This window comes from Micropterus dolomieu, linkage group LG09, assembly GCF_021292245.1.
Source record: "Micropterus dolomieu isolate WLL.071019.BEF.003 ecotype Adirondacks linkage group LG09, ASM2129224v1, whole genome shotgun sequence".
Classification (NCBI taxonomy): Eukaryota; Metazoa; Chordata; class Actinopteri; order Centrarchiformes; family Centrarchidae; genus Micropterus; species Micropterus dolomieu.
In genome coordinates, this window is record NC_060158.1 from 424,238 (window position 1) to 450,108 (window position 25,871).

Below are 25,871 nucleotides of genomic sequence, written 5' to 3' on the forward strand. Positions count from 1 at the left end.
AAATTTTTTTGTAACCTTGGCCAGATCTGTGCCTTGCCACAATTCTGTCTCTGAGCTCTTCAGGCAGTTCCTTTGACCTCATGATTCTCATTTGCTCTGACATGCACTGTGAGCTGTAAGGTCTTATATAGACAGGTGTGTGGCTTTCCTAATCAAGTCCAATCAGTAAAATCAAACACAGCTGGACTCAAATGAAGGTGTAGAACCATCTCAAGGATGATCAGAAGAAATAGACAGCACCTGAGTTAAATATGAGTGTCACGGCAAAGGGTCTGAATACTTATGACCATGTGATATTTCAGTTTTTCTTTTTTAATAAATTTGCAAAAATTTCTACATTTCTGTTTTTTTCTGTCAAGATGGGGTGCTGAGTGTACATTGCTGAGAAATAAAATGAACTTTTTTGATTTTTGGAAAATGGCTGCAATGAAACAAAGAGTGAAAAATTTAAAGGGGTCTGAATACTTTCCGTACCCACTGTATATAAATTCTGAAAAAAATCATACATGACGAAAAAAGAAAATGTTGTACATACTGTACAAGTTACAGCAAGACACTGAATTATTCATGTTCTGCAGAACAGGAACCTGCTGAAAATCAGTTCTATACTGAGTCAGGCCCGATTGCTCTTAATCTTTTCCTGTTTAAATAAATAAATAAAATAAAATATCACTGCAGTTTGACCGATCTAAAAACCCTTCGAAAGACTCCATATCTATCACCTAGTAACATTAGAACGAAGACTTGTGGAGATATAGATGTAAATTGATTTATCATTTTCTGAAAAATATAGAGTGACGGACTTCTGAATTAAGAAGGTACAGTTTTGGAATGAGAAATGTCTAGAAATTTACATTTGTTGTAATATACCATGCCCACTTAAGGCAATCTTTACCAAATTTTAAGCATTAACTGAGTAGTGACCCTAGATTGTACAAACTAAAATTTGTACGAATCCATTCAGCGAATTACGAAGTATAAACTTACCGCATGCGTAGCACCACCTAATGACAGAAAATCCCAGGACTGCTTGGCAAAACTCGGACCGCAAATCCGAACAGACATTTCAAGTTTAGTTACAATAGCTGAAGCCAATTTTCATTTACGAGCATTTATTTTAAATTCTAAAGACACAAAAGTAAAATTTTATGGAAAAAACATCATTTTCATAACTTTAGATCAGCGAAGGCCGTGGAAGATCCTGCCAAAGTTTCTGGTTGATTTGCCAAACGTTGTTTGAGCAGTTTACAAAAAGCTGATAAGTGATAACATAAAACATAGCCGTTTACAAGATATATGCAAAAACATAAATTGTTTGTTATAGCACCACCATGAGGTTAATAACTTTTTTTTTTTGCCTGAGTAGTGGGCGGAATTTGCAATCCAGCTGTCAATTTGTGAATTTTTGTCAGGCAGTTTTTGCTGCGCAAACACTTAGGTCAGAAAGAAAGAAAGAAAGCTCCCTAATTATTGATACACTGATGAGAAAGCCTTCCAGCAATCCAGGGTTCAGTATCTTTCCCAAGAACAGTAGTCTGTGAGAGTTAAGAGCTAAGACCTAACCAGCGACAGTCAACTGCAGCTAGAAATGTACTTTGTCGTGTTTTACTTTTGTTTATGGTCTGTGTCTACCTTGTGTTTATGAGAATTTTAGTGTTCCAGTTCATCCCAAAGTTGTTGGATGGGGTTGAGGCCAAGGCTCTGTTCAGGCCAGTCAACTTTTCCACACTAAATGAGTCGGGTATGGCTGCAGCCAGGAGCCTCCCGTCTCATGCCCTCCTGTCTCACGCCCTCCCGCCTGGTGCCTTCCGCTAGTTTCTACATGTCAAAATAAAAACTTGATATTGCTATTACAATGTTGTTCCAGTAATCTGGTAGAAATATTGTTTTAAAACGTAGTTTCAAGTGGAAATCGCGAATTATGTGTGTTACACACTCCTGTCCAGTAGTTAGCGGTATGCACCTAAACGGTGTTTGGAATCTGATCTTAATCAAGAGAAAAAGCAGTAGCAGAAGGAGAAAGTGTCGGAGTCACGGGTGAGTGCAATCAATTGAAAAACGTATAAACTCTTACATTATGATTTTGGCCAGAGATATACTTTGCAGATTTCTGGATGTTACTGTTAAGTCCCTGACATTAATGTTACCTGCGATGACTTTAACACTTTGAACTGCAACAGCGTTTCAATTATATGTTTGTTAGCGAATATTAGCGCAACACTAGAATAGAATATACTTTATTGTCCCCTAAGGGAAATTTGTCATGGACTCAAAAGTGCGTAGTGCATAGTAGTAGCTGCCCTTACAGACAATAAATACACATGAAATACAAAGCTGAAGACATACACGTAGGCTACATACACACTCTACTCCACTACCTATAGCAATTTATGATAACAGACTTTAGTGCTTTCTTTCTTGGATTTTACATAAGGAAGACATCGGTGTCTTTTTTTTAAAAACACATGCAAAGTGCACAGCCTACTGTGCTGAGCAAGTCACTTGTTGCTAACAAAAAATACTTTGAAACAAAAACAAATCTAAACACCGCACGAGAGCCGATCAAGAGTATGATTTTGTTCTGTTTTTCTTATAAACACAGGGTACGCTGGAAGAGGTGAGCTGCAGGGGATATCTTCTGAAGATCCCCACCCTGGATTCTGCAGCAATTTCTGCCAATGTGCGGGAGGACAGTGATAATGAAGAACAAAATAATAAACATGTTATACTCTGTCCAAGACTCGTTTTTATTCCTATATCCTATATTGTTTATTCCACACTGCAAATACAATTACTTATAGTGTGTGTGTGTGTGTTTGTGTCGGCTCATACACAGTACTGTAGTCCTACCTCAGTTTGTGTCAGCAAAATCCTTTGCTTGTTTCAACACTTACATTTATGATGCACAGATGTTCTGTGGAAATCCTCTGTTTCCATCATAGCTTTTTTAACGGATTTTCCATCTGTTTACCAGGTTTAGCAGGTTGTTTCAACCCGTGAATCATCTGGGAAGTGACTGAGTGTCTTCCACCATTAGCTGTTCAAAACTTATTTTAATTGGATCCATATATTTAAAAAAATATTACGGAAAAAACGGGTGAGGTGTCACTTCACTTTACCTGCTCTGAGCACGCTGGGTTGGCAGCAACACACTGTCTACTGATCTCTTCTGCCACTGTGGCACATGGCAAATCAATAAAATACCAAACCAAGAAATGCTGACCTCGAAATTACATACATACTGGACTATTCTGCCCCTCAAGTTTTATGTTAAACTCCTGTGCAGGAAGTAAGTGTGTATAAAATCAGACTTTCATTCAGACCAAAGTCTGTGTCCCGTTTCCCGTCGCCATTTGCCGAAATTGTAGAAAACAATATAAATGGGGGGGCATTGGAAATAGGGGTTGGGGAAAATGAATACAGCAACAAAAGAGCAGAACATCTACCTAGCTACTAAGACTCATAAACAACAACAAAAACGATCAAGGTCTTTAGGAATTACAAGCAAATCAGTTCCAAGGACCTATCTTACAATGTTAAATGCACCCAGATCTTTTTTATTTTCTGGCTTCACTAACAATCACAACTCTGTAAGTCAACTCAACTCACCGGAGCCCAAATAGCAAAAAATGGTGCGTATATGAATAATTTAAGGAATAAATGCAACCTAAAGTTATAATAAATCATTATTTAACTTATTGCATACCAAAATAATCATAATATTTAGCTCAACATAAAAAGAAAAATTTAACTATTGCTTTTAATGGGTGCGACTGGCTGCGTGAAACGGACTTGGGAGCAAAATAAAACGTATTTCAAAGCGGTAAGTAGGCTTACTGTCTTCTACAAATCTTCGCTACAAATCTTTAGTGCTTCAATCAGTCTCTGCTGCAGATTTCAGAGTCTGATTACACAAGGATAAGACTTTGTCTTGTGACAACTGTCTACTGGAAGACCACTAATTAGCAGAAAACTTTCTTAAAGAATTCAACAGTCACAAGGACATTTTACAAGAAAAAATCTACAATACCGGGAAAAAATGAAAAGCTCTGGCTCTAGAATAGTTTAGTCAGAAAATAACCCTGGAGTATCACAAAGTAACCCTGGGTTATGTCTGCTTCTCTCCACACTATGGGTGACAAGTTTGAAACGTGGGCGTCTACAGACAAAGAGAACCTGATGAAATTGACTCAAACTAAGGACTGATAGTGAAGATATCTCAACTTGCTTTCTCTCACATATGTCCCAAATTTATGGAACTGCACTGCTTAATCACTGGAGTACTCATGTAACACATGAATAGCACAAGTTCAACCACGAAGACTGTCCTTATGCGTGACTTTTTCACAACTCCTTCTCTCTCCCCCTGCCCTTAACAGCTGACTACAGGTTCACTTAGTCTTCCAATTATGTCACCACGATTAGCTCAGCTAATCATGAAGTCACCACCACATTTTAAATCTGTTCTCTCCTCTGGTGACAGCTGTCATTTCAGTTCGAATCACTGTGGCCTTCCTCTTCCCCATCACCTCTGGCTCACCAGATCCAGGCTGGCAGAAGCCTCATCATCAAGATCAAGTCTAATATTCCATTCAATGTATTACGTGTCATTAAATCATCATAGTTCACTCATTTAAGTTTCTCCTTATTGAAATTCCAGAGCTGAAAGTTGATGCCAGCTGGCACAACAGGGAAACCCTCATCTGGGATTGGCTCTGAAACCTTATATGAATATGATTTCATCTCATATCATTATGAAACTAGTTCCAGGTCTGTTAATCTTGTTATATTTTTATCATGCCCGAAGTTCGACCTTGTATTGACATAATGTCTGAGGTTAAGATGAAGGCACAAACACTCACACACAACATATGTATTCCATTACTGAGTCTGTTTAAGTGAGATTTGCTTTAATGCTACAGTGAATCATGACATTAATGCCTGCCAACTCTTTAGGCCCTATTATTTGGTGACTCTCCAATCCTTGTCCATTTCTTCACTTCACCTTTATAATGTTACGTCTCTTTTTCATACTTTACTTCATTACCATCGGTGAAAAACAATTTAGGCCTCATGCATGAAATGTTCATGCATAAAGTTGTCTCATTTTCTCCTTATTGAGTTTTCACAAACAAATTTAGGCAAAAAAACATTGTGAATTAGGCCCAGTTACTTTTATGCCATGTAATTGTCTACAGTTCTTAGTGACTCTACTCTGCAATATTAAAATATGACAATACCCACCAGGGCAGGACAGGAGCATCCCAGGTTGTCTGTAGGATTGAGGCTGATCAGTGGACACTGAACAGGCCTACTCTGCTCTGCAGGTGGCACTGGTATGTGGTAGGGTTGCCTCAGGACGTGATTCATACTGCCGTGGGTCCCGTTGTTGACAGTGGGAGAGATCTGCAGCACGTCTGCGTAGAACAACCACTGTTTAGTTTTGTGGACCACACCAGTGACTTTTACGTCAACTACAGATAATGTGTAGTTTACATTACAAGAAAACCTTTTCCCAGACCACACCAAAAGATTTTCATTTTTTCTGAGCTGTGAAAAACAATATATAAGACTCAGATCTTGCGTGACATAAGTAATCACAGTTAAAACTGTGTGCTTCAGTTTTGGATAGCTATGGTGGTGCTGCAGGTGCAAACGGACTGGTTTTATAACTCTTCATGGCGGTGGTGTGTTTTATCCTTTTGAGCTACCACAATCAAAGTCTTCTCTCCACAATATCCATGTTAGGTCCCTGTTTTTTTTAAATCTACAAATGTTACCTAGCTAAGGTTATGAAAGCACCACCTGCTCTGCAGGATCACATGAATGGTTTTAGATTACAGTATATCAGGGCTTTCAGTTAAGATTTATTTTTCTCTATGGTCACTGGTTTTTATTTATAGCAGCCCTGATTAGACCTTACACATTACAGGTTGCAGTTTCTTTGGATGCCTACTATTAGTGGTAAGCAGTGTTGGGCAAGTTAGTCAGAAATTGTAATATTTACATATTTAAAAAAGTAAGATTATTACTTTACTCATTACTGGGTGATAAAAGTAACTAGCTACGTTACTATATTACTTTCCAGTGTTTCCCACAAAATGACTTACATGCTTACGAGAGAGAGAAAGAGGGAGCGAGCGTTAGGAGGTGATGCACAAATATATGATCCTCAATACAGCTCCTCAATCAAATATGATTTTAAATACGCCTATTAAACAATTTGAAAATCAACGTGTGGCGGTCTGCGTTAATAGTTATCCAAATTATAGGCTAATCATGGGAAACACTGCTTTAACTACCTCCCCCCTTCACCCGAAACACAGCAGTCTCTCCCGACTTTTTAACCAATATCATATTCATAACAGCAGCAAGGAGTGTGGTTTTCACTAGGGCTGAGACCAAATAGTAGAAGATTTGATGCTTCGATGGGCGGAGCCTGATTTGACTGTCAATCTCACAGTGAAACAAGGATCATGCCATTTTGGCAATATGTTGTTTTATGTGTTCAACGTCTGATTTTACATAGAACTACCAGTTTTCCAATAAGTTAATATACAGCCTATTACAATATACATTTAAACGTTTATTGCTGTAAATAAACATGTAAAAAGAATAAAACTTTCACTAAATGTTGTGTGTAATGTAATGTAAGTGTGTAAATATATCCAAAATTGTAACCCTAACACCGGGTCGTCAGTGCACTTTGGTTTTTGGCTATCAGCGGACATGAACAACAAAATCTGGTGCCGCTAAGCTGCCGCACAGTCGGATTCACGTCAAGGATGGTGCGTTCAGTAATGAGTAACGCAGCATTACTTGCATTAGTAACTGTAATAATATTACTGTTACACTACTATTTACTGGGAAAAGTAATATTGTTACAGTTATAATATTAATAACACTGGTGGTAAGTAGTCAAGAAACACCCATAAACTCACCACACATAAGATTGTACAGCTCGATGTTGGAAAAGGGTTCAATTTCTGTTTTGTACTGAAACTTGGGTCCATAACTGACAAACATGGCCTGCAAGAAAAGAAGTAAGAGATTTGAAACATTTATTTCAGGGCTGCAATGGCAAAGGTAGCCAAAAATGTATTAACATTTCAGAGGCAGCAAAGAGGTTTTTTGGCAACATTACTGCTAATGAATAAAACAGAAGGAATCATCAGTGCTCACGTGCATGCTCTCAACATCGTTGTCATAGCCGTGATTGCCTCCAGAGCAGAATGTGAGTGATCCTGGATATCTGTGGGAACACAGACCAGGGTCAGGATGTGGTTCTTACAAATCACTGGTTTCAATCAGTGATGAAGTGCACATTCTGGTTGGAAAATTTCATCTAACTTTAAAGGTGCCTTAACAATGATGATGGTTAGATGAATAACCATACCAGGGTTTTTCACGTCTTACTCAATGGTATTCTTTGAAATGTCAAATTTTGCTTTTTCTATGATGAGTCACTGTATTATTACCTTTCCTAGCTGTGCTCTGATTTTGATCTGTGGCATTTTCTGTGTGTTTTTGGCCCTTTCCATGATGGTGTATTTTGCTAGAAACCATTTGCGACCACACAAAAAGTTCTAAAACACTAGGCTGCAAGTGTGATTAAGAAACAACTTAAAGAACGAATACAGAGAAGACAAACTGAAAATGCATGATGGATACCTCTCGAACAGCCATTTTGGGTCCACCAGGACGCTGACATCTTCAATACGACGGCTATTGGCAAAGTGGAGGCGCTTCGGCAGGTTGGCCTTCAGGTACGGCTTGATCTTTTGGTCTGGCTTCTTACACTGACATCCATGAAAAAATATACAGCAATTTTATTTTTAAATAGACATTTTTAAAAAGTAAAAACATTACAGTAGCCATGTAAAACTGATACATGAGCAGGATTTCTTTGCACGCAAGTTATCATTTCATCAGAACTTCTCATTTGTCAGGTGCCTATCCCTTTTCTGAATTAACTCCTTACTAACAGTTGAACATATAGGTGTTGATAAGAACACTGAATACTTACAGTCATGTCAGCAACAAGTCCAGCTGAGTCCCCTGTCAAAAGGAGAAACAAAATTAAGTCAACATTTTCAAGTCAACAATTCTGCATCTATTCTGTCTGTCAAAATATAAACAATGCAAACACAAATGTTGTTGAAAACAACATGATGCTGCAACACAAAAAGGGTTGTAAAAAAGGAATAGATCTATGGACACACTTTAGTTATAATTTGTCAAAAAGGAAAACACAATGCACTGTAGTAACAAGAGACGCCCTGCGGCAAAAGATTAGGTGGGAAGAACACAACCAACATGAAGAGACACTTAAAGGTGCACCGCCAGTGTGGTTGTAAAGTGTAGTAACCTGTCTGTCATTAGGAATAACACAACGACCGTGGGAACGTAACAGTGGGTAAATCTCGATGATCTGGAAGCATTATACAATTTATCTAATTTAATTAATTGCCTGTCACATCAACGCACATGTCAGATCTCTCCTTCTCCAAGGTCGGCTGCAGCTACACTCCCCTGTGCTCGTGACTGTAACTTCCACTATCTTCATCTACACCAGAGCACAAAAAGAGGAAAAGAGCATGCGCGTTACTATGTGGCTTAACAACGATGTTGACACAATGTCCTCCACGCCCTGCAGCTCCTGCTGTAGAACCTGAGAACCAGACAACGATCAGTGTTTCATGTTTTTATTAGACTAATCAAAACTCATGCTTAGTCAAATTTTTGGGACACATAGGACAGGAGTCAGGACAACTGCTCATAATTCGGGACTGTCCCACATTTTATAGGGACGTCTGGTCACCCTACTGTAAGTCCTAATGTTGACTGAGCATTGCAGTTTGCTAAAGTTAAGTCAGTGTTACTGGGCCGTCGGCTATGTCAAATTAGCTATTAAGCCTGGCTTCCAGGCTAACATTGGGTGGGTTAATGTCATATCTTTAAAGGTTGTGGGTGAAACATGCAAGGCCTGACATTTAACTTAATAACGTGTCTGGGACAAGTAACTGTTTTGGTTTGACAAGTGAAATGCTTTATCATACATTGCCCTGTTTTTCATATATCAAAAATATGGGGAAGAACCGTGTTGGCTTTTAAGATCTTCTCCCCAGTATTTCTAAATGCGCATTACGTGTTGCTGCTGTTATGTTTACAGGCTGCAAGGTTATTTATTTATATATTTAGACAAGCATAATAATGCTCAATCAGCTCATTTTTCTTCCGCACTAGAAAATGCTTAATGTAAAGCGCATTTTAATTAGTCAAACAGTTACACAGCAATTTCTTTGGAAGATATTTGGGAGTGATGTTTAGCCCTAAGGCCAGGTAGGCATATTAATCAACTCATCGTTTCAGCATTAGTATAATGATAATTGTTATAAATGCAGTACAACCTAGACAACTGCCAGATAGAACTGTCTGTCATGTTTAACAAGAATTCATCACATGGAGCTGCTGCTGATGCGGTGGCTTCTGGTCTTCTCAGGTGGTAACCAGTATGCCTGCAGACCGGCTGGCTGCACAAATTTCAACACCTGAAACTGTCACCTTGATTCCAATTTCCGATATCTGCATTAATGTAATTAAAAGAGAAAAGACATTTTAAAGAGGTGGTATTATGCTTTTTGGCTTTTTCCCTCTCCTTTATTGAGTTATATATCTTTTATGTGCATGTAACAGGTTTGCAAAGTGAAAAAGCCCAAAGTCCAGCCCAAAGGGAGTTCCCTTCTCCCGCAGAAAGTTCTGCTCTGAACTGCTTGAAAACAGCTCGTTTGTAGTCCAGTTCTTCACTTCCTTTACTTGTGACGTCACAATGAAAACACGTCATAAAGCTTGCCAAGCGGCTTGCGGGGTCAGGCACGCCCTCAAACCAAGCTAGTCTGAGCGGAGGCCCTTTGGCTCAACTCGCCTTTGTTTGGTTTTCCATTGTAGAAATGTTGCTTGCCTGCTTCCGGGTACTTTTTTTTGTATCACCTCACCTCCTCGAGGTTCCAAGCGAGCTGAGGGGGAAGCCTGTGCCAACCCGCGGGAGGAGTGTGTGAGGCCGGCCAGCCGCCCGCTCACAGAGCCCTCTGCTCCTGCCTTCACACAGACCGCTGCAGCAACAACGGCAGAGGAAAACACAGCTGGAAGGTTTTTCATACCGCTTATCTGTCTTTACATTCTGAAGAATGTTGAAACTTTTTAACTTAAAAAAGAGAAAGCTTTGATTTGGATCACACTACCTTGTTTCTTACGACCCGCCCTTCTCTGCTTCTGATTGGCTAGTAGTCCTTACCTGGGAATTGCGCATGTACAACTCCCAACAAAGATTTTGTACAAGTAAGATGCATCACTCTGTAGCTCAAGAGCGGAGCGTACAACACACAGGGTGAAAAGAGGAGCTGCAGCAACGTGCAGTATGAGAAAAATATGGTGTTTTTTGAAAATGAAACCATGTAAACCTGTTCTGGTACAACCCCTAATTAAGATTTTGAACCTGAAAATGAGCATAATACCACCTCTTTAACTAAATGTTGACAAAAATGTAATGACTTTTTGTTGACCAACACTGTACCAAAACATTTCGAGCTGTCACTGACTGAAAACTAGACTTAAACCATGAAGGATGAAAATTTGAGTAATGAACATTTTCCATCTAAAGACTAAATCTAAAATGTGCATAGAATCAGCTCTTTTTTTGTTTATTATGGGAAAATGATCTAATGGAAGAAATCTTGATTCCAATTTCATTTGTATTAAATTACAATAGATGGTTTTGTACTGAGACTGGCCAAAACTAAGGCTCGTTGGTGGTTATGATAATATGAAATTACAACACATTTATAAACTCATTGGGAATTTATGCATCAGCGCTAGTGTATTAGTTAGCAAACTGCTGCTATCTGTAAAAATGTAAAAAATTGTTCGAAATCCTGAAGATATGTTTGAGATGAGATGATGGTATCAATCATCTTATTTTTTCTCACACAAAGCTAACATTGAGCACACTCTATTGCATATAATGTATATCTCAGATCTTCATACTTCACCGGTGTCATTATCACCACCTTTGACACAACATGTACTTGACTGAAATTAGTAGATTTCTGTGCGACCAAGATGCTTTCTGCTGATACTGATATGGTGGCTGAACATCAGAAACATTTCAGGAGAATGCAGGGGCTCTTGTGACTGTCTTTGTTCCACTGAAAACCAAACACACCTACACTTTGTACTACTGAATAAACTAACCAGAATTGCTACCCCACGGTTCTATGCCTCCGCAAACAAGTCAAGTTGTAGTGTTTGTTAGGTATCACCTGAGACTGGTACTATTTTCCCCAAAAGACTGCATGATGATATTGTCCAGATATGAGCAAATGTTAACGGCAAAATCTAACACTGTGGCAGCCAAAAAAGCCAGGGAGGCTTGCTGGCAGTGTACGGAGTAAATTCATAAGAAACTTTACAGTGTTAAATTTCAATTGCTCTGAAATTATAGTCATAAAGTCAGAGTGACACTGAAAAATTGTGTATTTTATGAACAACCCACAAATTATGCTTTGCAATCAGATTTATCATTGAGGTACTGTTCACGATTTTAGCCCACAATCACCATATTATCATTATGCATCAGTGCTTTCGGGACATTGCTGTGAATTGGGCCTTTTCAGAAGAAAACAGTAGCATTGGATTTTCTTTTCATAAATGTGTTAACACCTCTCCTCTGGCTCTGTATGTTATGGACACTTAAAATTGTCAATATAAATATGTGAAAACATTTAGAATAATTAAATAATACACATGTTCTCCATCTCAGAAACTGACCCGTTAATGAATTAAGATTTATTCCCCAAATCACAGAGGCTGTAGGGCTACCTACATTAATGTAATGCTATTGTGTTAAGAATAACTTCATGCATTTCAGCTGCAACCACACAGCAACTTTATGTCATATTTTTATCTTAAAATAACGGCTTCAAAATCATTTTGATGATACACTGACTTGTAAAAGGGTGAATGGCATCTCTTTTGCTGCCGCTCCAGGCTCGGGGAACTTTCTAAGATTGAAATCCCGGGCAGGATTTCCATCCCAACAACAGTGTAATGTTTTACGGCGTCACAGCACAACAACAAAACTCTTCAGCAAGCAACATACAAGAAGAAGCGAAAAGTATAGAATGTAAAATGTAAGTTCTTTGGTAGACTTCATCTTTGGAAAACCACATCTTAGGCCATAGATTTTGGCCACCTTAAAAATAGTGTTAAAATCTCATCTCGATCTTGAGAACTCAATCTCGAATCTCGTCTCGTGGGTTAAGTATCCCGTCACATGCCTATTTTATAGTAATCTTCATTAACACGTATAATAGCCCATTCGTGTATAGAAGATAGCCTTGAGTTAACCACAAAGATAACCTGCTCGGAGCAGTTTACAGATGCAGCAGAAATTGCCATGACAGCATAACGTTATTTACCTTTTGTAGTACGGGTTATAATCAGGGTTAAGTTACACTAGATGTCACAAGTTACTCCTGATTTTTACTGGATAAGCCACTTCATACTTCTTTATAGTACAGGTCTCTGGATTCTTACAGCAGCATTAGAGTAGCTAGGTTGCCTCAGTTTACTCACATACTGTGTCTTTGTTTTTGGCTCTGATACGTCCGAATGGTCCCTCTGTGACCCAGTAGTTGCTGATGTTTCCTACCAGCTCCGACATTGCCTCCTTCCTGTCGCAGCTTGTGGCCTCCATACCTGCAACAGCAATCAGCCATTATATTACTTGTCAGTGTGACATTCAAAACACTTTCTGCTCAGAAGTCAATAACAGTGTGACACTTGTCTGTCTCATATGTGTCTTTGACAAAATATAAATAAAATTAGCCATTTTTTAAACTGTAATGGATTATATGGAAAGCACATTTCAAGTCTGCAAGTTTATATACAGAGCAGTAGGGGACTGAAATGAACAGCTGCCTGAAAATAAGGAACACTGTAGCTGTGCCTGTGGTTGTGCAACACTAAAAACAAACTGCACCGCCGGATGTGCCTAAAAAAACATTTAGCTGATAGGCGAAACACAGAATATTTGTATAGATATAATATATCTATATGTATAGATTTAATCCATGACTTCATTGTGATAAATTCTTTTTTAAATACTACAGGTGACAGAGTGAAAATGTTTCCAAATCATGTTTCGTGTTACCATGATCTGCCACGATGATGATGTTGAGACAGCGGTGGAGGCCAATCTGCTTCAAACCATTCATAAGCTGACCAATGATCCTATCCACCCCTTGGATTGCTTCAATCAGCTGCAGGAGACCAGTGAAACACACACAGCTAGTATCAGCAAAGTATCAAATCCTTTTTTCCACAGAATTTCTCTGCAGAAAGCCCCAATACCTCCGGATATAACATGATACATGATACAAGATTTTAGATACTATGCTAATCTAAATCATGCACTGCAATAATTATTCATCATGTTCGTCATCAGACTGCACACACTTAACCCAATGTAAACACACTTGTTGGCAAAGGAAGCTTCGTGTCCGCAGTCGGAGCCTTGGCGAAAGTTCGAAATAATATGAGAAAATGAAACCGTCAACCCACTGCAAAATGTAAAATCTCCAAAGGTTATAAACGTATCTTTACTGCTGTTGTTTGGCTTCTCAATAAACTGCTGTGTGTTGTTATGGAACAAGTCAAACATTGTGATGGGAGTGCAGGGTTGACACTGGTACAGCTATGAGCTGTCAGAAGGCTTTGTCTTTCTTTGTTACCCTCACCCCAGAGAGGCATGACATTTTATTAACTGAACTTTGTCATATATTAAGGAGCAAGCTACATGAAAACAGGATGCAGATGTTATGACAGCTGGAAGCATCTGCCTAGTGATATAGAAATGTTTCAGGATTAGTTCTTATTTTGTAATAATAATAATTACAGATAAACTGTGTGGACATGATCCTGCAGAGCCCCACCGTTTCATTTTGTGCCAATACACAATGGAAAGGAGGATATTTCTGAAACAACTGTTTCAAAATGTTCTCACTTAAAGGTCACTGAAAAACTCTGATGGTAACATGAAGAGAAGTACAGATGAAGGAGGACAATGAATCCTGCCAGAGACTGGAATTCCAAATAGATGACACAGGTGCAGATGATTAGATGCTGAAAGAAAAAGCGTGCAGACAAGGCATTTGCCACGCATGCATCATCAGAGATTCTTGAACACACATGCCTGACTTTGGGCATCTCAGTGGGCGCCCATATGCAGACAATTCACTGGAAATCTGGGCAAGGCACCTATGATGAAAAATTAAGGTGTAAAATGATGAGAGGAAATTAATTTCTGTGTCAAATGTTGTGCCAATTCAACTAGTACATTTTGAGATATTGTGCGGGATATGCATTTTGACCTGCTGGTGGTAGAGTAAAATGTAAGGAGATCACGAATGTCGCAATTCATCCTCTGGGTAACGTGGATATCAACCAATAGTTACAGATATTTTAGTCTGGAACAACCAACTTTACGATCTATAGAGCCATGCAGGTATTGTTTGGGTTCAGGTGGGATTTCTCTATTTATGCTCATGCCACACTAATAAGCCTTGCTACCAAGCTAAAAATTAACGAGATGGACCGATAGAATCCCACAGAGATAAAAGAGAGACAACCGATGGGCCTGGAGCTGAGAGTCACAGGACCAATAAAAACTTTACAGTTTTGCCAGCCGTATCTGTAGATTCATATAAAATAGAACACACCAGCAAAATTATGTTTCCACAGTCAACCTGTGATTCATTTTCATTTGTTCATTTTACAAAACAAAACAGCAGTTTTTCATTAACAATGCAGATGTTCGAGATTAAAAGTTGCATATATTCTTCTCCACAGTAGTTAGTTGCTGTGCTTAAATCACTCCTTCACACGTGAGCCACAGAATTTTCCCACAGTGACTTCACCTCACAGCTGAAAATCATTTGCGTCCCAGGCAGGTAGACTTGAATAGAACACAATCAGACAGACACCCTGTGTTCAATGTTAGATTTTTACAAAGGAGTCATTTGGTGATTAAAGCAGGGTTATGCTCGATCTCCCTTCTCGGATAGATGGATTTTTCCAAACAGGCTGCTGGAAAGTCAGTCAGTGTTTCCTGTTTTCGCCTCATGGTGGAAAAAAGCAATGTGACACTACAATTCTCCACTTAGCTCAGACTAATAGTTATTTTAGGGTTTGAAGCTCTTAATGTTATGGCAGTTCCAGTTTTATTTTTATTGATAACAACGACCGATACTAAACAAAAAAAATCAATTCTAAAGAAAGCAAAAAAAGCAAAAGGGGAGTTCTCATCAACAGATGCGCTTCTCATTAAGGGAAATCCATTTAACGTTACAAATTTCCTGACGGCTATTTCAGAACCTTTGAAAAGGCTGTTGGAAAATGTGTGATTGGATTCCCCTCAATCTCTTCATAACAACTTTGCTAAAGAGGATACTAAAAACACAAAAGAAGGGAAAATAGTAATTTAGAGCCGGAGTCAAACACACAATCCTTGGACTACATATTTTCCAGACATTTTCCTAAAGAAACGTACCTGCTGACCCCTTTATTCAGGAAGTCGAGATCACAACAAAATTATCCCATTATGACGGGAAAACCGAGTAAAATAAATATTTGAATGGATGACCGCTTAGGGCTTCAGTACTCACCAAACAAAAAAAAAAATTTCTTAAGTCCTTTGTGCAACTCCCCTGTTGAGCACCTTCCTGCAAATAAAAAACTGTTCCTAATTAACCACTCTTTGGTTAAGCCCTGCTAGCATTGCCTCACTCATCACAAACATTACATATATGGATCAGAGGTGTCCATACCACACCACTTTCCAGAGTTGAGAGCATTTTGTCAGTCAAGTGTAATTGTGCATGACACACAGATGGTTAAAATTAGTCAGCAACTTTACGTCCTTGTTCTAACCACACTGGTACCTCAGAGGCCACTAACACATGATCTCATTGTTACTCTGAACGGTCAGTTTAGTACAGCATACAGTTACAGACCAACTGAAATACTGCCTAATGACACACGTGGAAACACTCACAGTCAACAATGTTGACAACCTTTCTTCCTGCTCTCTGAATCGTCCACCAACCCACACTTTTGGTTTACGTCTTCTTGTCTCCCTCTAGAGTGTATTTGTGTGTTCTTGATTATACTAGAATAAGATGGACTTCCTTTCCATATACACACACACACACACACACACACACACACACACACACAATTAGCCAGTAGAAGGAGATTATGTTTAGTCTTTAATTGGGATTCATTTGTCTAAGTATAAAGAAACCTCCCCGCGACCCAATCCCGGATAAGCGGAAGTAGAAACCTGACCCCGCTCATTGTATTGTGTCATTAAAACCAATAATATTAAGTTCAATCTACATAGGTTTCCTCCAGATAATTTGACCTGTTTTTGAGCTAAAATTGGTCAGACCTATGTTGGGGTCACCAAACTCCACATACTAAAAAGGCTGATAAAAATATAAAGCTCCACTCTAACAGGTGCAACAAACAGAGGAGTCAAGGAAATCAAGACAGGTCAGCATATGCCCACATAGTCCTGAGAAGAGGTTTAAGTGCATATTAGTTACTGTACATGTATATATGTGATCTGTACGTATCTGGATCAGGAAAAACACACGTTAATACAAGATGTAAATACACACAGACTGCATCGGAGTGCAATCAGATCGCTCTGACTTATATTGTGATTGGATCTGTGCCAGGTAATGGAATCTGGGCAGAGGGTATTTGTCAAGCTTCTCAGAATTACTTATAAATACACTGCTAAGAACTGACTTAAGAGTAAAAAAAATCTTGGCTTAAAAGTCACTTATCAAGCATCATAGTCCTAATTTGAGTGATGTGTAGGACTAAATCTTAAGTGTCAGTCTTGGTGCTGATTCACGACACTTTGCTGTGCCGCAAATCAGGTTTTTGGATGATGATGTGGCCAAGGACCAATCACTGAATAGATTTTCTTATTAGGGATTTTCTCAGATAAATTCACATTGAATGGTGAAATTCAACAGAGGAGTTTATATTCAACACACATTTAACAATAAAGAATTCAAGATAATACATTATGATATAGGCCTACACATTAAATGAGCGCCATCAAATGCGCCTACTACTCCTGTATTGCCGGCTATTTGCATGAACTGTGTTTGCTTCTGTCGGATTACGGGGGTGTTGCTGGGAAGTCGATGAAACGCGTGACAATGTGTGGAGCTGTAAGCGCTATAATTGTTTCCATGACTATTCGGCTTGTTGATGGCTATGACGGCCACAATCATCAGCATTGCTGTGTTTGTCCCGTGGCAAATAAACAAAGCGTCATCACCACCTTCTATTTAACTGAAAACGCATTACTGCGTAAAGTCAGTGGTGAGATGACGTCCCTCACCAACTCGCTGACAAAGTTTATGCCTGCGCTGACAAAAAACCAACAAACAAACCCTTCCTTTTCAAAGGAAAAATAGGAAGAGCTCAAATCTGTTAGCTCCATCTAACTAATTTGCATTTTGCGATCTGATTACAGTTTGCTGATTAATAGCAATAGCAAATGCAAGTGCTTTTGATCTGGTGTCATTATCCAGATTGTGTAACAACATTCAAAGTGAGTCAGTGAATAGGTTTGGACGATGTTGCCAAGTTCAATTCATAAACGCCCAAGCTATTCATTAAGGCTTACAAAGAGTCTGATTCTGATCTTTGTGGACATCTTTAATCTGTGGTCCATTTAAAGGTGACCTATTAAACTGCTTTTCCATTCCTATATTGCAGTTCTGTGACACATATTTTGCATGTTTCAAAGTTCAAATAAAAAATTTTCTATCTGTCTCTTCATGTAGGCCTTCATTTCAGCCTCTGTCTGAAACAAGCAGTAGATCTTCCGGTCTCTTTAAGCCCCCCCAAAGCCCACTGTCTTATGACGCATATTACCAGGCTGTTGTTGTTGCTGGGCGGTACAGACAGACTGAGCGTTGCTGGGCCGTTGCTATGGGAGAAAATGACCATATATGGAACAGCGGCTCCGTCTGCCTCCGTGTGTCATCGAAAGTAACCGTATAAAAAGAAGTTCAAAAGAGAACAGGAGGCATCCAACATTGTAACAGTGTAGATGAGTAATAAAATGTGGAAAAGCATAATAGGTCTCCTTTAAGGACTTCAGACTTTTAAAATTGGGCTATAACAAGCCTTATCTGTCATTATTTGTGCTTATGGACAACATTAACACGGTATAATGTGACGATGGGATTTGTTTCAGTGATGTATGTTTGATATAATGAACACTGGGTAAAAAAGCACAAAAAAAACCATCGGAGCTCAGGTTTGTCTTTTCAAGCATCCATGGAAAAAGAATTTAAAGCAGGGCAGAGAATTGAGGAGAAACCGTTTAATCACTGATTCAGCAATTTCTTCTTTTCCTCAGGAGAGTCAGTTAAACTTACCCCTCCACTGACAGGACCGTAGCTGTGTCCAGATTTATCAGGTTCCTCCAGATACAACGTGTAGAAGTCTGGTCTGGAGGAAAAGGCCATTTTTACTGAGACTTGCCATTAAATCAAACAAAACTGACAAAAAGTTTAATTTTAGCACAAATGCCACCAGAAAAACAAAAATCTATAGTATTTGCAGAATAATTCCAAAATGCTGAGCACTTATCTTGACCTCACTGCTTTTACAACCAACCTTTCATCATCAGGCAGCTGTAGCCACTTAAGTACAGTGAAAACTCTTTCTTCAAATGGCACTTTACTAAAATAAAGAGAGACAGCGATGACAGTGGTGAATATTATGTCCTTAAAATGCATTTTAACAGAGACAATGTCATCAGATGGTGATTTTGTTTTGTCTGAACTAGAATAGAAAAAACGTTTTGCTGCCTTTTTAGTATTTGGTTTGTTTAAGTTCACACAGACCAGTTTCAAGTAAGTAGACAGACCTTGTTTTACTTTTAGGAAAAATGTTTTTCCCTTCAGCCAAAGTTGCACTGTTCTGCCAACAGTGCAACTTTGTATTTAACATTTTAATAGATTTATTGATGGTTTTGTGTTAACTAAACACTTGGGTGGGCTTGGATGTGTTGTACTGAAGTTGGTTATGGCCATGACAGTAAACCAAAACCTCTGGATCAGAATGTGCCAACTACATAACCCATTAGATTATTATTATAATTCACCTTTTTATGTCAGTCCAGACTTGATGTCTATTTGGATTCACACTTAGTTTTGAAAAATATTATGTAGAAATCCACAAATTACCTTTTACTTGAATTACTATGAATTCAGTGTGTTAATATTGTGGCCAGTTTTATAGTGAGGTCTGCATGCATACGGTATACATTTATATCTAAAAGGTGACTTGTGTTATGCCTTATTCTGTCATCTTGCAATGTAAATGTAAACACTTGACATTTATGGTTAGTTAGAGTCCACTTATTTACTAGGAAAAAGTCAAATTCTGGTCACTGTTATATATTTAATGGCCATTACAATGGGCAGTGTGTCTATAGGTTTGTGTGTTGCTACAGGTGGTACAAAAACTATTCCCTCCCTTGTGGTCTTAAAAACAGATAAGAAGGATGCTTTTTTTTTTTCCAGTGCGAAGCACAGCGTAAGTCAGTGGATTTGACTATTTGATCTAAAAATATTGGGTTGAACGATTTCTTTTTGTTCCAGCAGTGCTTCACAGCCTGCAACACCTTTGAGAAATGTTTTACTGACAGAACTTCAGTACATACTTGTTTATTCATCTCACTAAAAATTTCTTCAGAAGCCTCACAGTAATAATAATAATGTAATACGCACCGCCAGGTCAGGTTATGATTAGAAATGCAAGATGCAGATTTGTCTTGGCTCCCTCCCTGTAATTGATTTCACTGCTACACCAGTGCATCAAATTAAAATATTATAGATGTCTTCTTCATTGTTTTATACATATTTTCCTAAACTTTGGGAACCCTACTAAGTTAAAATAATTCAAAATAATATTGTGGCTTTGAACAATGTTTGTAGCATTAGTATTTTATGACCACACCTGTGTGTTGTTCAGTGATATGTTGTTTTAAAACAGAAATTTCCACACATTTCTAATTTAAAATGGCATAACACAGAACAACATACAGATCTCTATCTGGTGTTTTTAAAATATTACCAGTGACACTTCTGAGGAAGGCAGTGGAGCTGCAGCTGACTCAGTCATGCCTTAAAGGAAGAGATACTGTAGCTCTTCCAAAGCAAATGTATATGTGGGGTGATTTTGCAATTTATGTTTTGCTCGAGGCAAAAAGCAGTGATGCGTTAAAACACTAGCATGTTCAAAAACAGCCTCAAGTCATTTATTACCCAAGATATCCCATGAGAGACCCAGACCAGCAATGAACTAACAAGTATGGTGCATCCAAAGCTTGATCTTTCTGTGCCAGTGTTGTCCAAAAAATATTACAAAAACATCAGTGAGACACACTGTTGAACTGGAGGACATTTTCTTTCAACATCATGAACACAAACACTGTAGTTTATTTAGACTCCACATCTGCAACCAATCTAAACCACCCTCCTACTCCTGGTCACCTGTCATTCATCCCCAAAAGGTTCAGATAACCTAGTGGTAACACACACTCTCAGCCAAGAAACAGTGACTTTTTGCATTTTCTAGTGTTTTGCTACACTGTATGCTAATGTGCCTTTTCCTCTGTGCTCCAGAGCCTCGTCTCCAGTGTCTCCTGTGTCTAGTGATCAGCAAGTTCCTGAAGCTTTTGAGGCTTCTTCCTGACTGTGCTGTAAAAAAGAGTTGAAGTTTCGAAGACCGACACGGCACAGTGACATCTAGTGGTTTGCAGAAATAATAGCAGCCATGAACCTGACACTGCAGAGAAAATGATCTATGCAACGCCCCCTTTTTTTCAAAAGTTTCATTTTGGTCTTTGCTCACTCATTAAAGTGCTGCAAGAAATGGAGCCTACATATTGATATATTTTAAAATGATGATTAAAAAATGTTTCCTTAAATTATAATTATCTACCATTACGGCAAACGGTATGACGGCTTTCAAAGCTACAAACGATACTTCTGATGACCAGTGGTGTCAAGCCCATTAATTCAGGGTGGACATGTTAGAATCAACAGCAAAACTTCAAATCAGTCAAAACCTTTCTGGTGTTTGAGTGATGTACGGAGCTTCGGACATCATCTGTCATGTGGAATTTGAGACTCTTTCAAACCAGTATGCTTTGCGAAAGTGAAATGAGCTGCAGAGCCTCGGTGTCAGACATCTCATACACCATTCAACACCACTACCACTCAGACAAAAGCCATTCTATCATTCCTTTGCCACGGAGCCCGGCCGAGCACAGCCCGAAAAAGCAATGTGGCACCCCCCTCTCCATACTTTGGACCCACCATCTATAGGAAGATCCACAGGGGTGGCGGTGAAGGTCTGGGGCCTCAACGGACCAGACCCAGGCAGCAGAGGCTGGCTCTGGGGACGTGGAACGTCACCTCTCTGTGGGGGAAGGTGCCAGAACTTGTGCGGGAGATGGAGCGCTACCAGTTAGATCTGGTGGGGCTAACCTCCACGCAGTCTCGGTTCTGGAACCGTACTCCTCGATAGGGGATGGACCCTTTTCTTCTCTGGAGTTGCTCAGGGTGTGAGGCGCCATGAGGCGGATACTCACAAGCCCCCGGCTGAGTGCCGCTACGTTTGAGTTCACATGAGTGGGCAATGTTCAAAGCTTCTATTGCTGAAGCCGCAGCGGGAAGCTGTGGTCTCAAAGTCTTAGGTGCGTGCGTCAAGGGGCGGTAACCCTCGAACACCGTGATGGACACTAGTGGTCAGGGAAGCCGTCCAACTGAAGAAGGAGGCCTTCCGAGATTTGTTGTCTTGGAGGAGTCCGGAGACAGGCCCGAAGGTCTGCAGCCAAAGCAGCGGGTGTAGGAGAAGTTCGGAGAAGACATGAAGAAGGACTTTCGGTTGGCACCAAAGTGCTTCTGGAGAACTGTCTGCCACCTCAGGAGGGGGAAGCAGGGAACCGTCCAAGCTGTGTACAGTAAGGATGGGACCCTGTTGACCTAAACTGGGGAGGTAATTGGGCTGTGGAAGGAACACTTTCCCTCTCTAGTAGAGGCAGAGATGGAGGCTGATGGGGGTTTCTCGTCAATTTCCCTAATGGAAGTCACTGAGGTAGTCAAACAACTCCACAGTGGCAAAGCCCCAGGGATTGATGAGATCCGCCCAGAAATGCTAAAAGCTTTGGGTGTGGAGTGGCTGTCTTGGATAACATGTCTCTTTAACATTGCGTGGAAGTTGGGTACAGTGCCGAAGGAGTGGCAGACCGGGGTGGTGGTTCCCCTGTTTAAAAAGGGGGACCAGAGAGTGTGTGCCAATTACAGAGGTATCACACTTCTTAGCCTCCCCGGTAAAGTCTACTCCAAGGTGCTGGAACAGAGGGTTCGGCCGATAGTCGAACCTCGGATCTAAGAGGAACAATGTGGTTTTTGTCCTTGTCGTGAAACAACCGACCATCTCTTTACTCTCACAAGGGTCTTGGAGTGGGCCTGGGAGTATGCCCATCTAGTCTACATGTGCTTTGTAGATCTGCAGAAGGTGCATGACATTCACTGTAATGATTTAAGAATAAATAGCCAAGAGTAAATCGCTGCATTTTCATAGTGCTTTTATCCAAAGTGCTTTACTTTATTTTGCTTTTCATTCAATGCTGCACACACCGATGCTGTGTGCCAAATAAAACATTAAATCATAATGTAATTTTGATATGGCTGTAAATGGCTCTGCAGTTTTAAAACTATATTTCATATTTAATTGTAATGTTTTTCAGTTCTCCTATTTTCCCCATTTTTCACTCACACAGGCACTGAAATGTGGGTGAGATAACTGCTCAGGCATTTGCCAACAAGTCAACCTAAAAAAAATTCTGTTCTAAAAGCATTTTTTTATTGAGCATTGTTTGATATCCTGACAAACTTTCAAAAGCAGACCTGCAACTAGTTCAGCTCCAAGGCAGAATTTGAAAACATGTAGTGACAGCATCTGAGCATTGGTTGCTCAATGTTTGACAGCAGATGCTGGGACACTTCCAAATGTGATTAAGTGCATTTGTCGTCAGTGTCACTCAGGAAAGTGCGGAAGTTGTTTTTTTTTTTTTTTCCTAGAAAGCAAATGATACACTTTAACATGGTGTCAGCGCAAAAATCACATGGTGAAGCTGAAAGTTCAATAACAAATTAGGGAAACAGTTACACAACAACTACAAGAGACACATTTGGTTTGGACTAAATACATTGTTCTCAGATGTTTTATTCTGATTCAAAACTCTCTCTGAACAGAAAGGACAGTCCTTACCCATTGTAAGGTTGGAAGATGTTGGGAAAGCTTCCATTGATTTTGACATCTGATCCTGGCCAAAAGAAAGTCCCAGACTTCAGCCCCTGGTACATTGCTGTGTGCCAAATCTACAAAGACAAACACGAGAGATGATCTTAACAGAAATTGGCTCCTCCATTAAATCAAATTAAAATAATCTCAATATATCATGCGCCCCCCTCACCTTACTGAATCATATTTTGACCCCCTGGTTGATATTGTTTCAGGTTGATTTTCATACAAAACTCTCTCTGAACATTGTTCTCTTACTGTCCAAACACCAGAGACCAGATAAGAGAAGATCTGAGATGACAAAAATGCTGACACGCTCATCTTTACTGTACATTTTGTTACTTTCAGCTCATGGGCTGAACGCAGGAAAGGTTTGGATCCAAACGTAGACACGGAGAGTTACTGGGTTATTGCACAAGTATTGTTGACGGACGTGCAGAGGACAGACTGGATGATGGCTGTGTAGAAGTGGATCAGCAGCTCCTTAGGCAGGTTGAGCTTCCTGAGCTGGCACAGGAAGTACATCCTCTGCTGGTCTTTCTTGATGATGGTGTCCGTGATGGGCTCCCCTATAGTGGATCGCATAAACCTGAAGGATTCCACAGCAGACACAGGGCTTTTGAGTATGGTGATGGGGGGGGGGGGGGTCTTCCTGAAGTCCACAGTCATCTCAACAGTTTTGAGTGTGTTGAACTCCAGGTTGTTTTGGCCACACCAACGGTGAAACTTAAAGGTGGTGTGGTGTGAGCAGTCCGAAAAAACACTGAACATGAAAATCCAAAACACAAAGGGGTGAAAAATCCAAAAGTCCAATTAAAGTATAAATCCAAAAGAGGCACAAGAAACACTGGAACACTAATGCTGACAAAACACTAACAAAATCCACAATGAACTGGCACTCAGTGAAAGACAGCCACCTAAATACACAGGTGAGGAACTGAGAAACTAATTACACACAGGTGAAACCACAAAGACAATCAGGGACAAGCACAGGAAGTGAAAAATGAAAAACACACACAGACTAAACTACAAACTAAAACAAGAAATATGAAGCTCACAGAAACAAACAAGGAGAGATATCACAAAATAAAACATATAAAAAAGTAAGGAATGCAGACAGGAAAAACAAACCCAGAATACTAGTGAAACCCATAACTACATAGAAACACAAGAAACCACCAAAATTCACACTGAAACTAAAAATACCTTAAAAGTAAAAATACTGAAATCACAGGCTGATCCAACCTGCGTAACTTTTTATAATGGCAACTCATCATGTTACTCAGTAGTGTGTCTGGCCCCAATGTGCCCGTATGCACTCCCAGTAATGTCTAGGGGCTCCTGATTAGACGGCAGATGTTGTCTTGGGGGTCTCCTCCCAGACTTGGATCACAACATCAATGAGCTCCTGAACAGTCTGTGGTGCTACTTGGCGGCGTTGAATGCATGATACATAACGTTCCGGAGGATCTCAATTGGATTCAGTTCTGGGGAAGATGAGGGCCTGTCAATGCATCATTGTCTCCGTCATCACACTCTGGCCACATGAGGCTAGGTGTTGTCCTGCATCAGAAGGAACCAAGGGCCCACTGTACCACCCACTGTACCCCGGGTAAGGGTTTTCATTGTCAGACCTTGTCATTTCACCCTAGTCAGGAACAGCAACCCTCCAAGGATATGCATCACTAGACCATCACTGAGCCACCTCCAAACCGGTCAAGCTGAATGTTGTTGGAGGCAGCATAACATTCACCACGGCGTCTTTAGACTCTTTCATGTCTGTCACATGTTGTCAGTGTGAACCTGCTCTCATCAATGAAGAAAACGGGGCACCAATGGCGAACCTGACAGCTTTGGTGGTCTCTGGAAGATGCCGGTTGAACTGCACAGTGCTAGACTGTGGGCACAGATCCCACTAGAGGACTTTTGGTCCGTTTTGTAGGGCTCTGGCAGTGCTCCTCCTGTTGCTTCTCGCAAAAGGAGCAGATACTGGTCCTGCTGCTGGGTTAATGCCCTTCTACAGGCTTGTCCAGCTCTACTCGAGTAAAGGCCCATTTCCTGGTATTTCCTCCATGCTCTTGAGATTAAGCTGGGAGACACAGCAAACGTTCTTGCGACAGCTGGAATGGATGTGCCATCCTGGAGGAGCTGGACTACCTGTGCAATCTGAACGGGCTGTAGGAACTGCCTCATGCTACGAGTAGTGACAAGGACACTAGCAAAATCCAAAACTAGAGAACAATCAGTCAGAAAGCATGAGAAGAGAGAAATTTTTGGGAGTTGTCTTGCTGTTGTCTCTCCAGTGCACATGTTGTCACTTTCATTTGCAAAAAAAAAAAAGTGACACTGATTCACAATCGCTTTTTCTCCCCAACTGAACAGATTGATATCTCTGAAGT

General features: G+C 40.0%; 1 protein-coding gene across 1 annotated transcript in view; it reads right to left on the reverse strand.

The window, feature by feature from the left end:
* Positions 1 to 25,871, reverse strand: part of LOC123976225 (venom phosphodiesterase 1) — a 47,409-nt gene that overhangs the window by 16,768 nt on the left and 4,770 nt on the right. Inside the window, exons 8-17 of the mRNA XM_046058189.1 lie at positions 23,440 to 23,549; positions 18,769 to 18,834; positions 18,528 to 18,600; positions 13,211 to 13,319; positions 12,634 to 12,756; positions 8,027 to 8,058; positions 7,672 to 7,799; positions 7,183 to 7,252; positions 6,942 to 7,029; positions 5,245 to 5,417 (exon numbers count right to left, since the gene is read on the reverse strand). Coding sequence (XP_045914145.1) covers positions 5,245 to 5,417; positions 6,942 to 7,029; positions 7,183 to 7,252; positions 7,672 to 7,799; positions 8,027 to 8,058; positions 12,634 to 12,756; positions 13,211 to 13,319; positions 18,528 to 18,600; positions 18,769 to 18,834; positions 23,440 to 23,549 — 972 coding nt within the window. The remainder of the gene's footprint in view (positions 1 to 5,244; positions 5,418 to 6,941; positions 7,030 to 7,182; positions 7,253 to 7,671; positions 7,800 to 8,026; positions 8,059 to 12,633; positions 12,757 to 13,210; positions 13,320 to 18,527; positions 18,601 to 18,768; positions 18,835 to 23,439; positions 23,550 to 25,871) is intronic.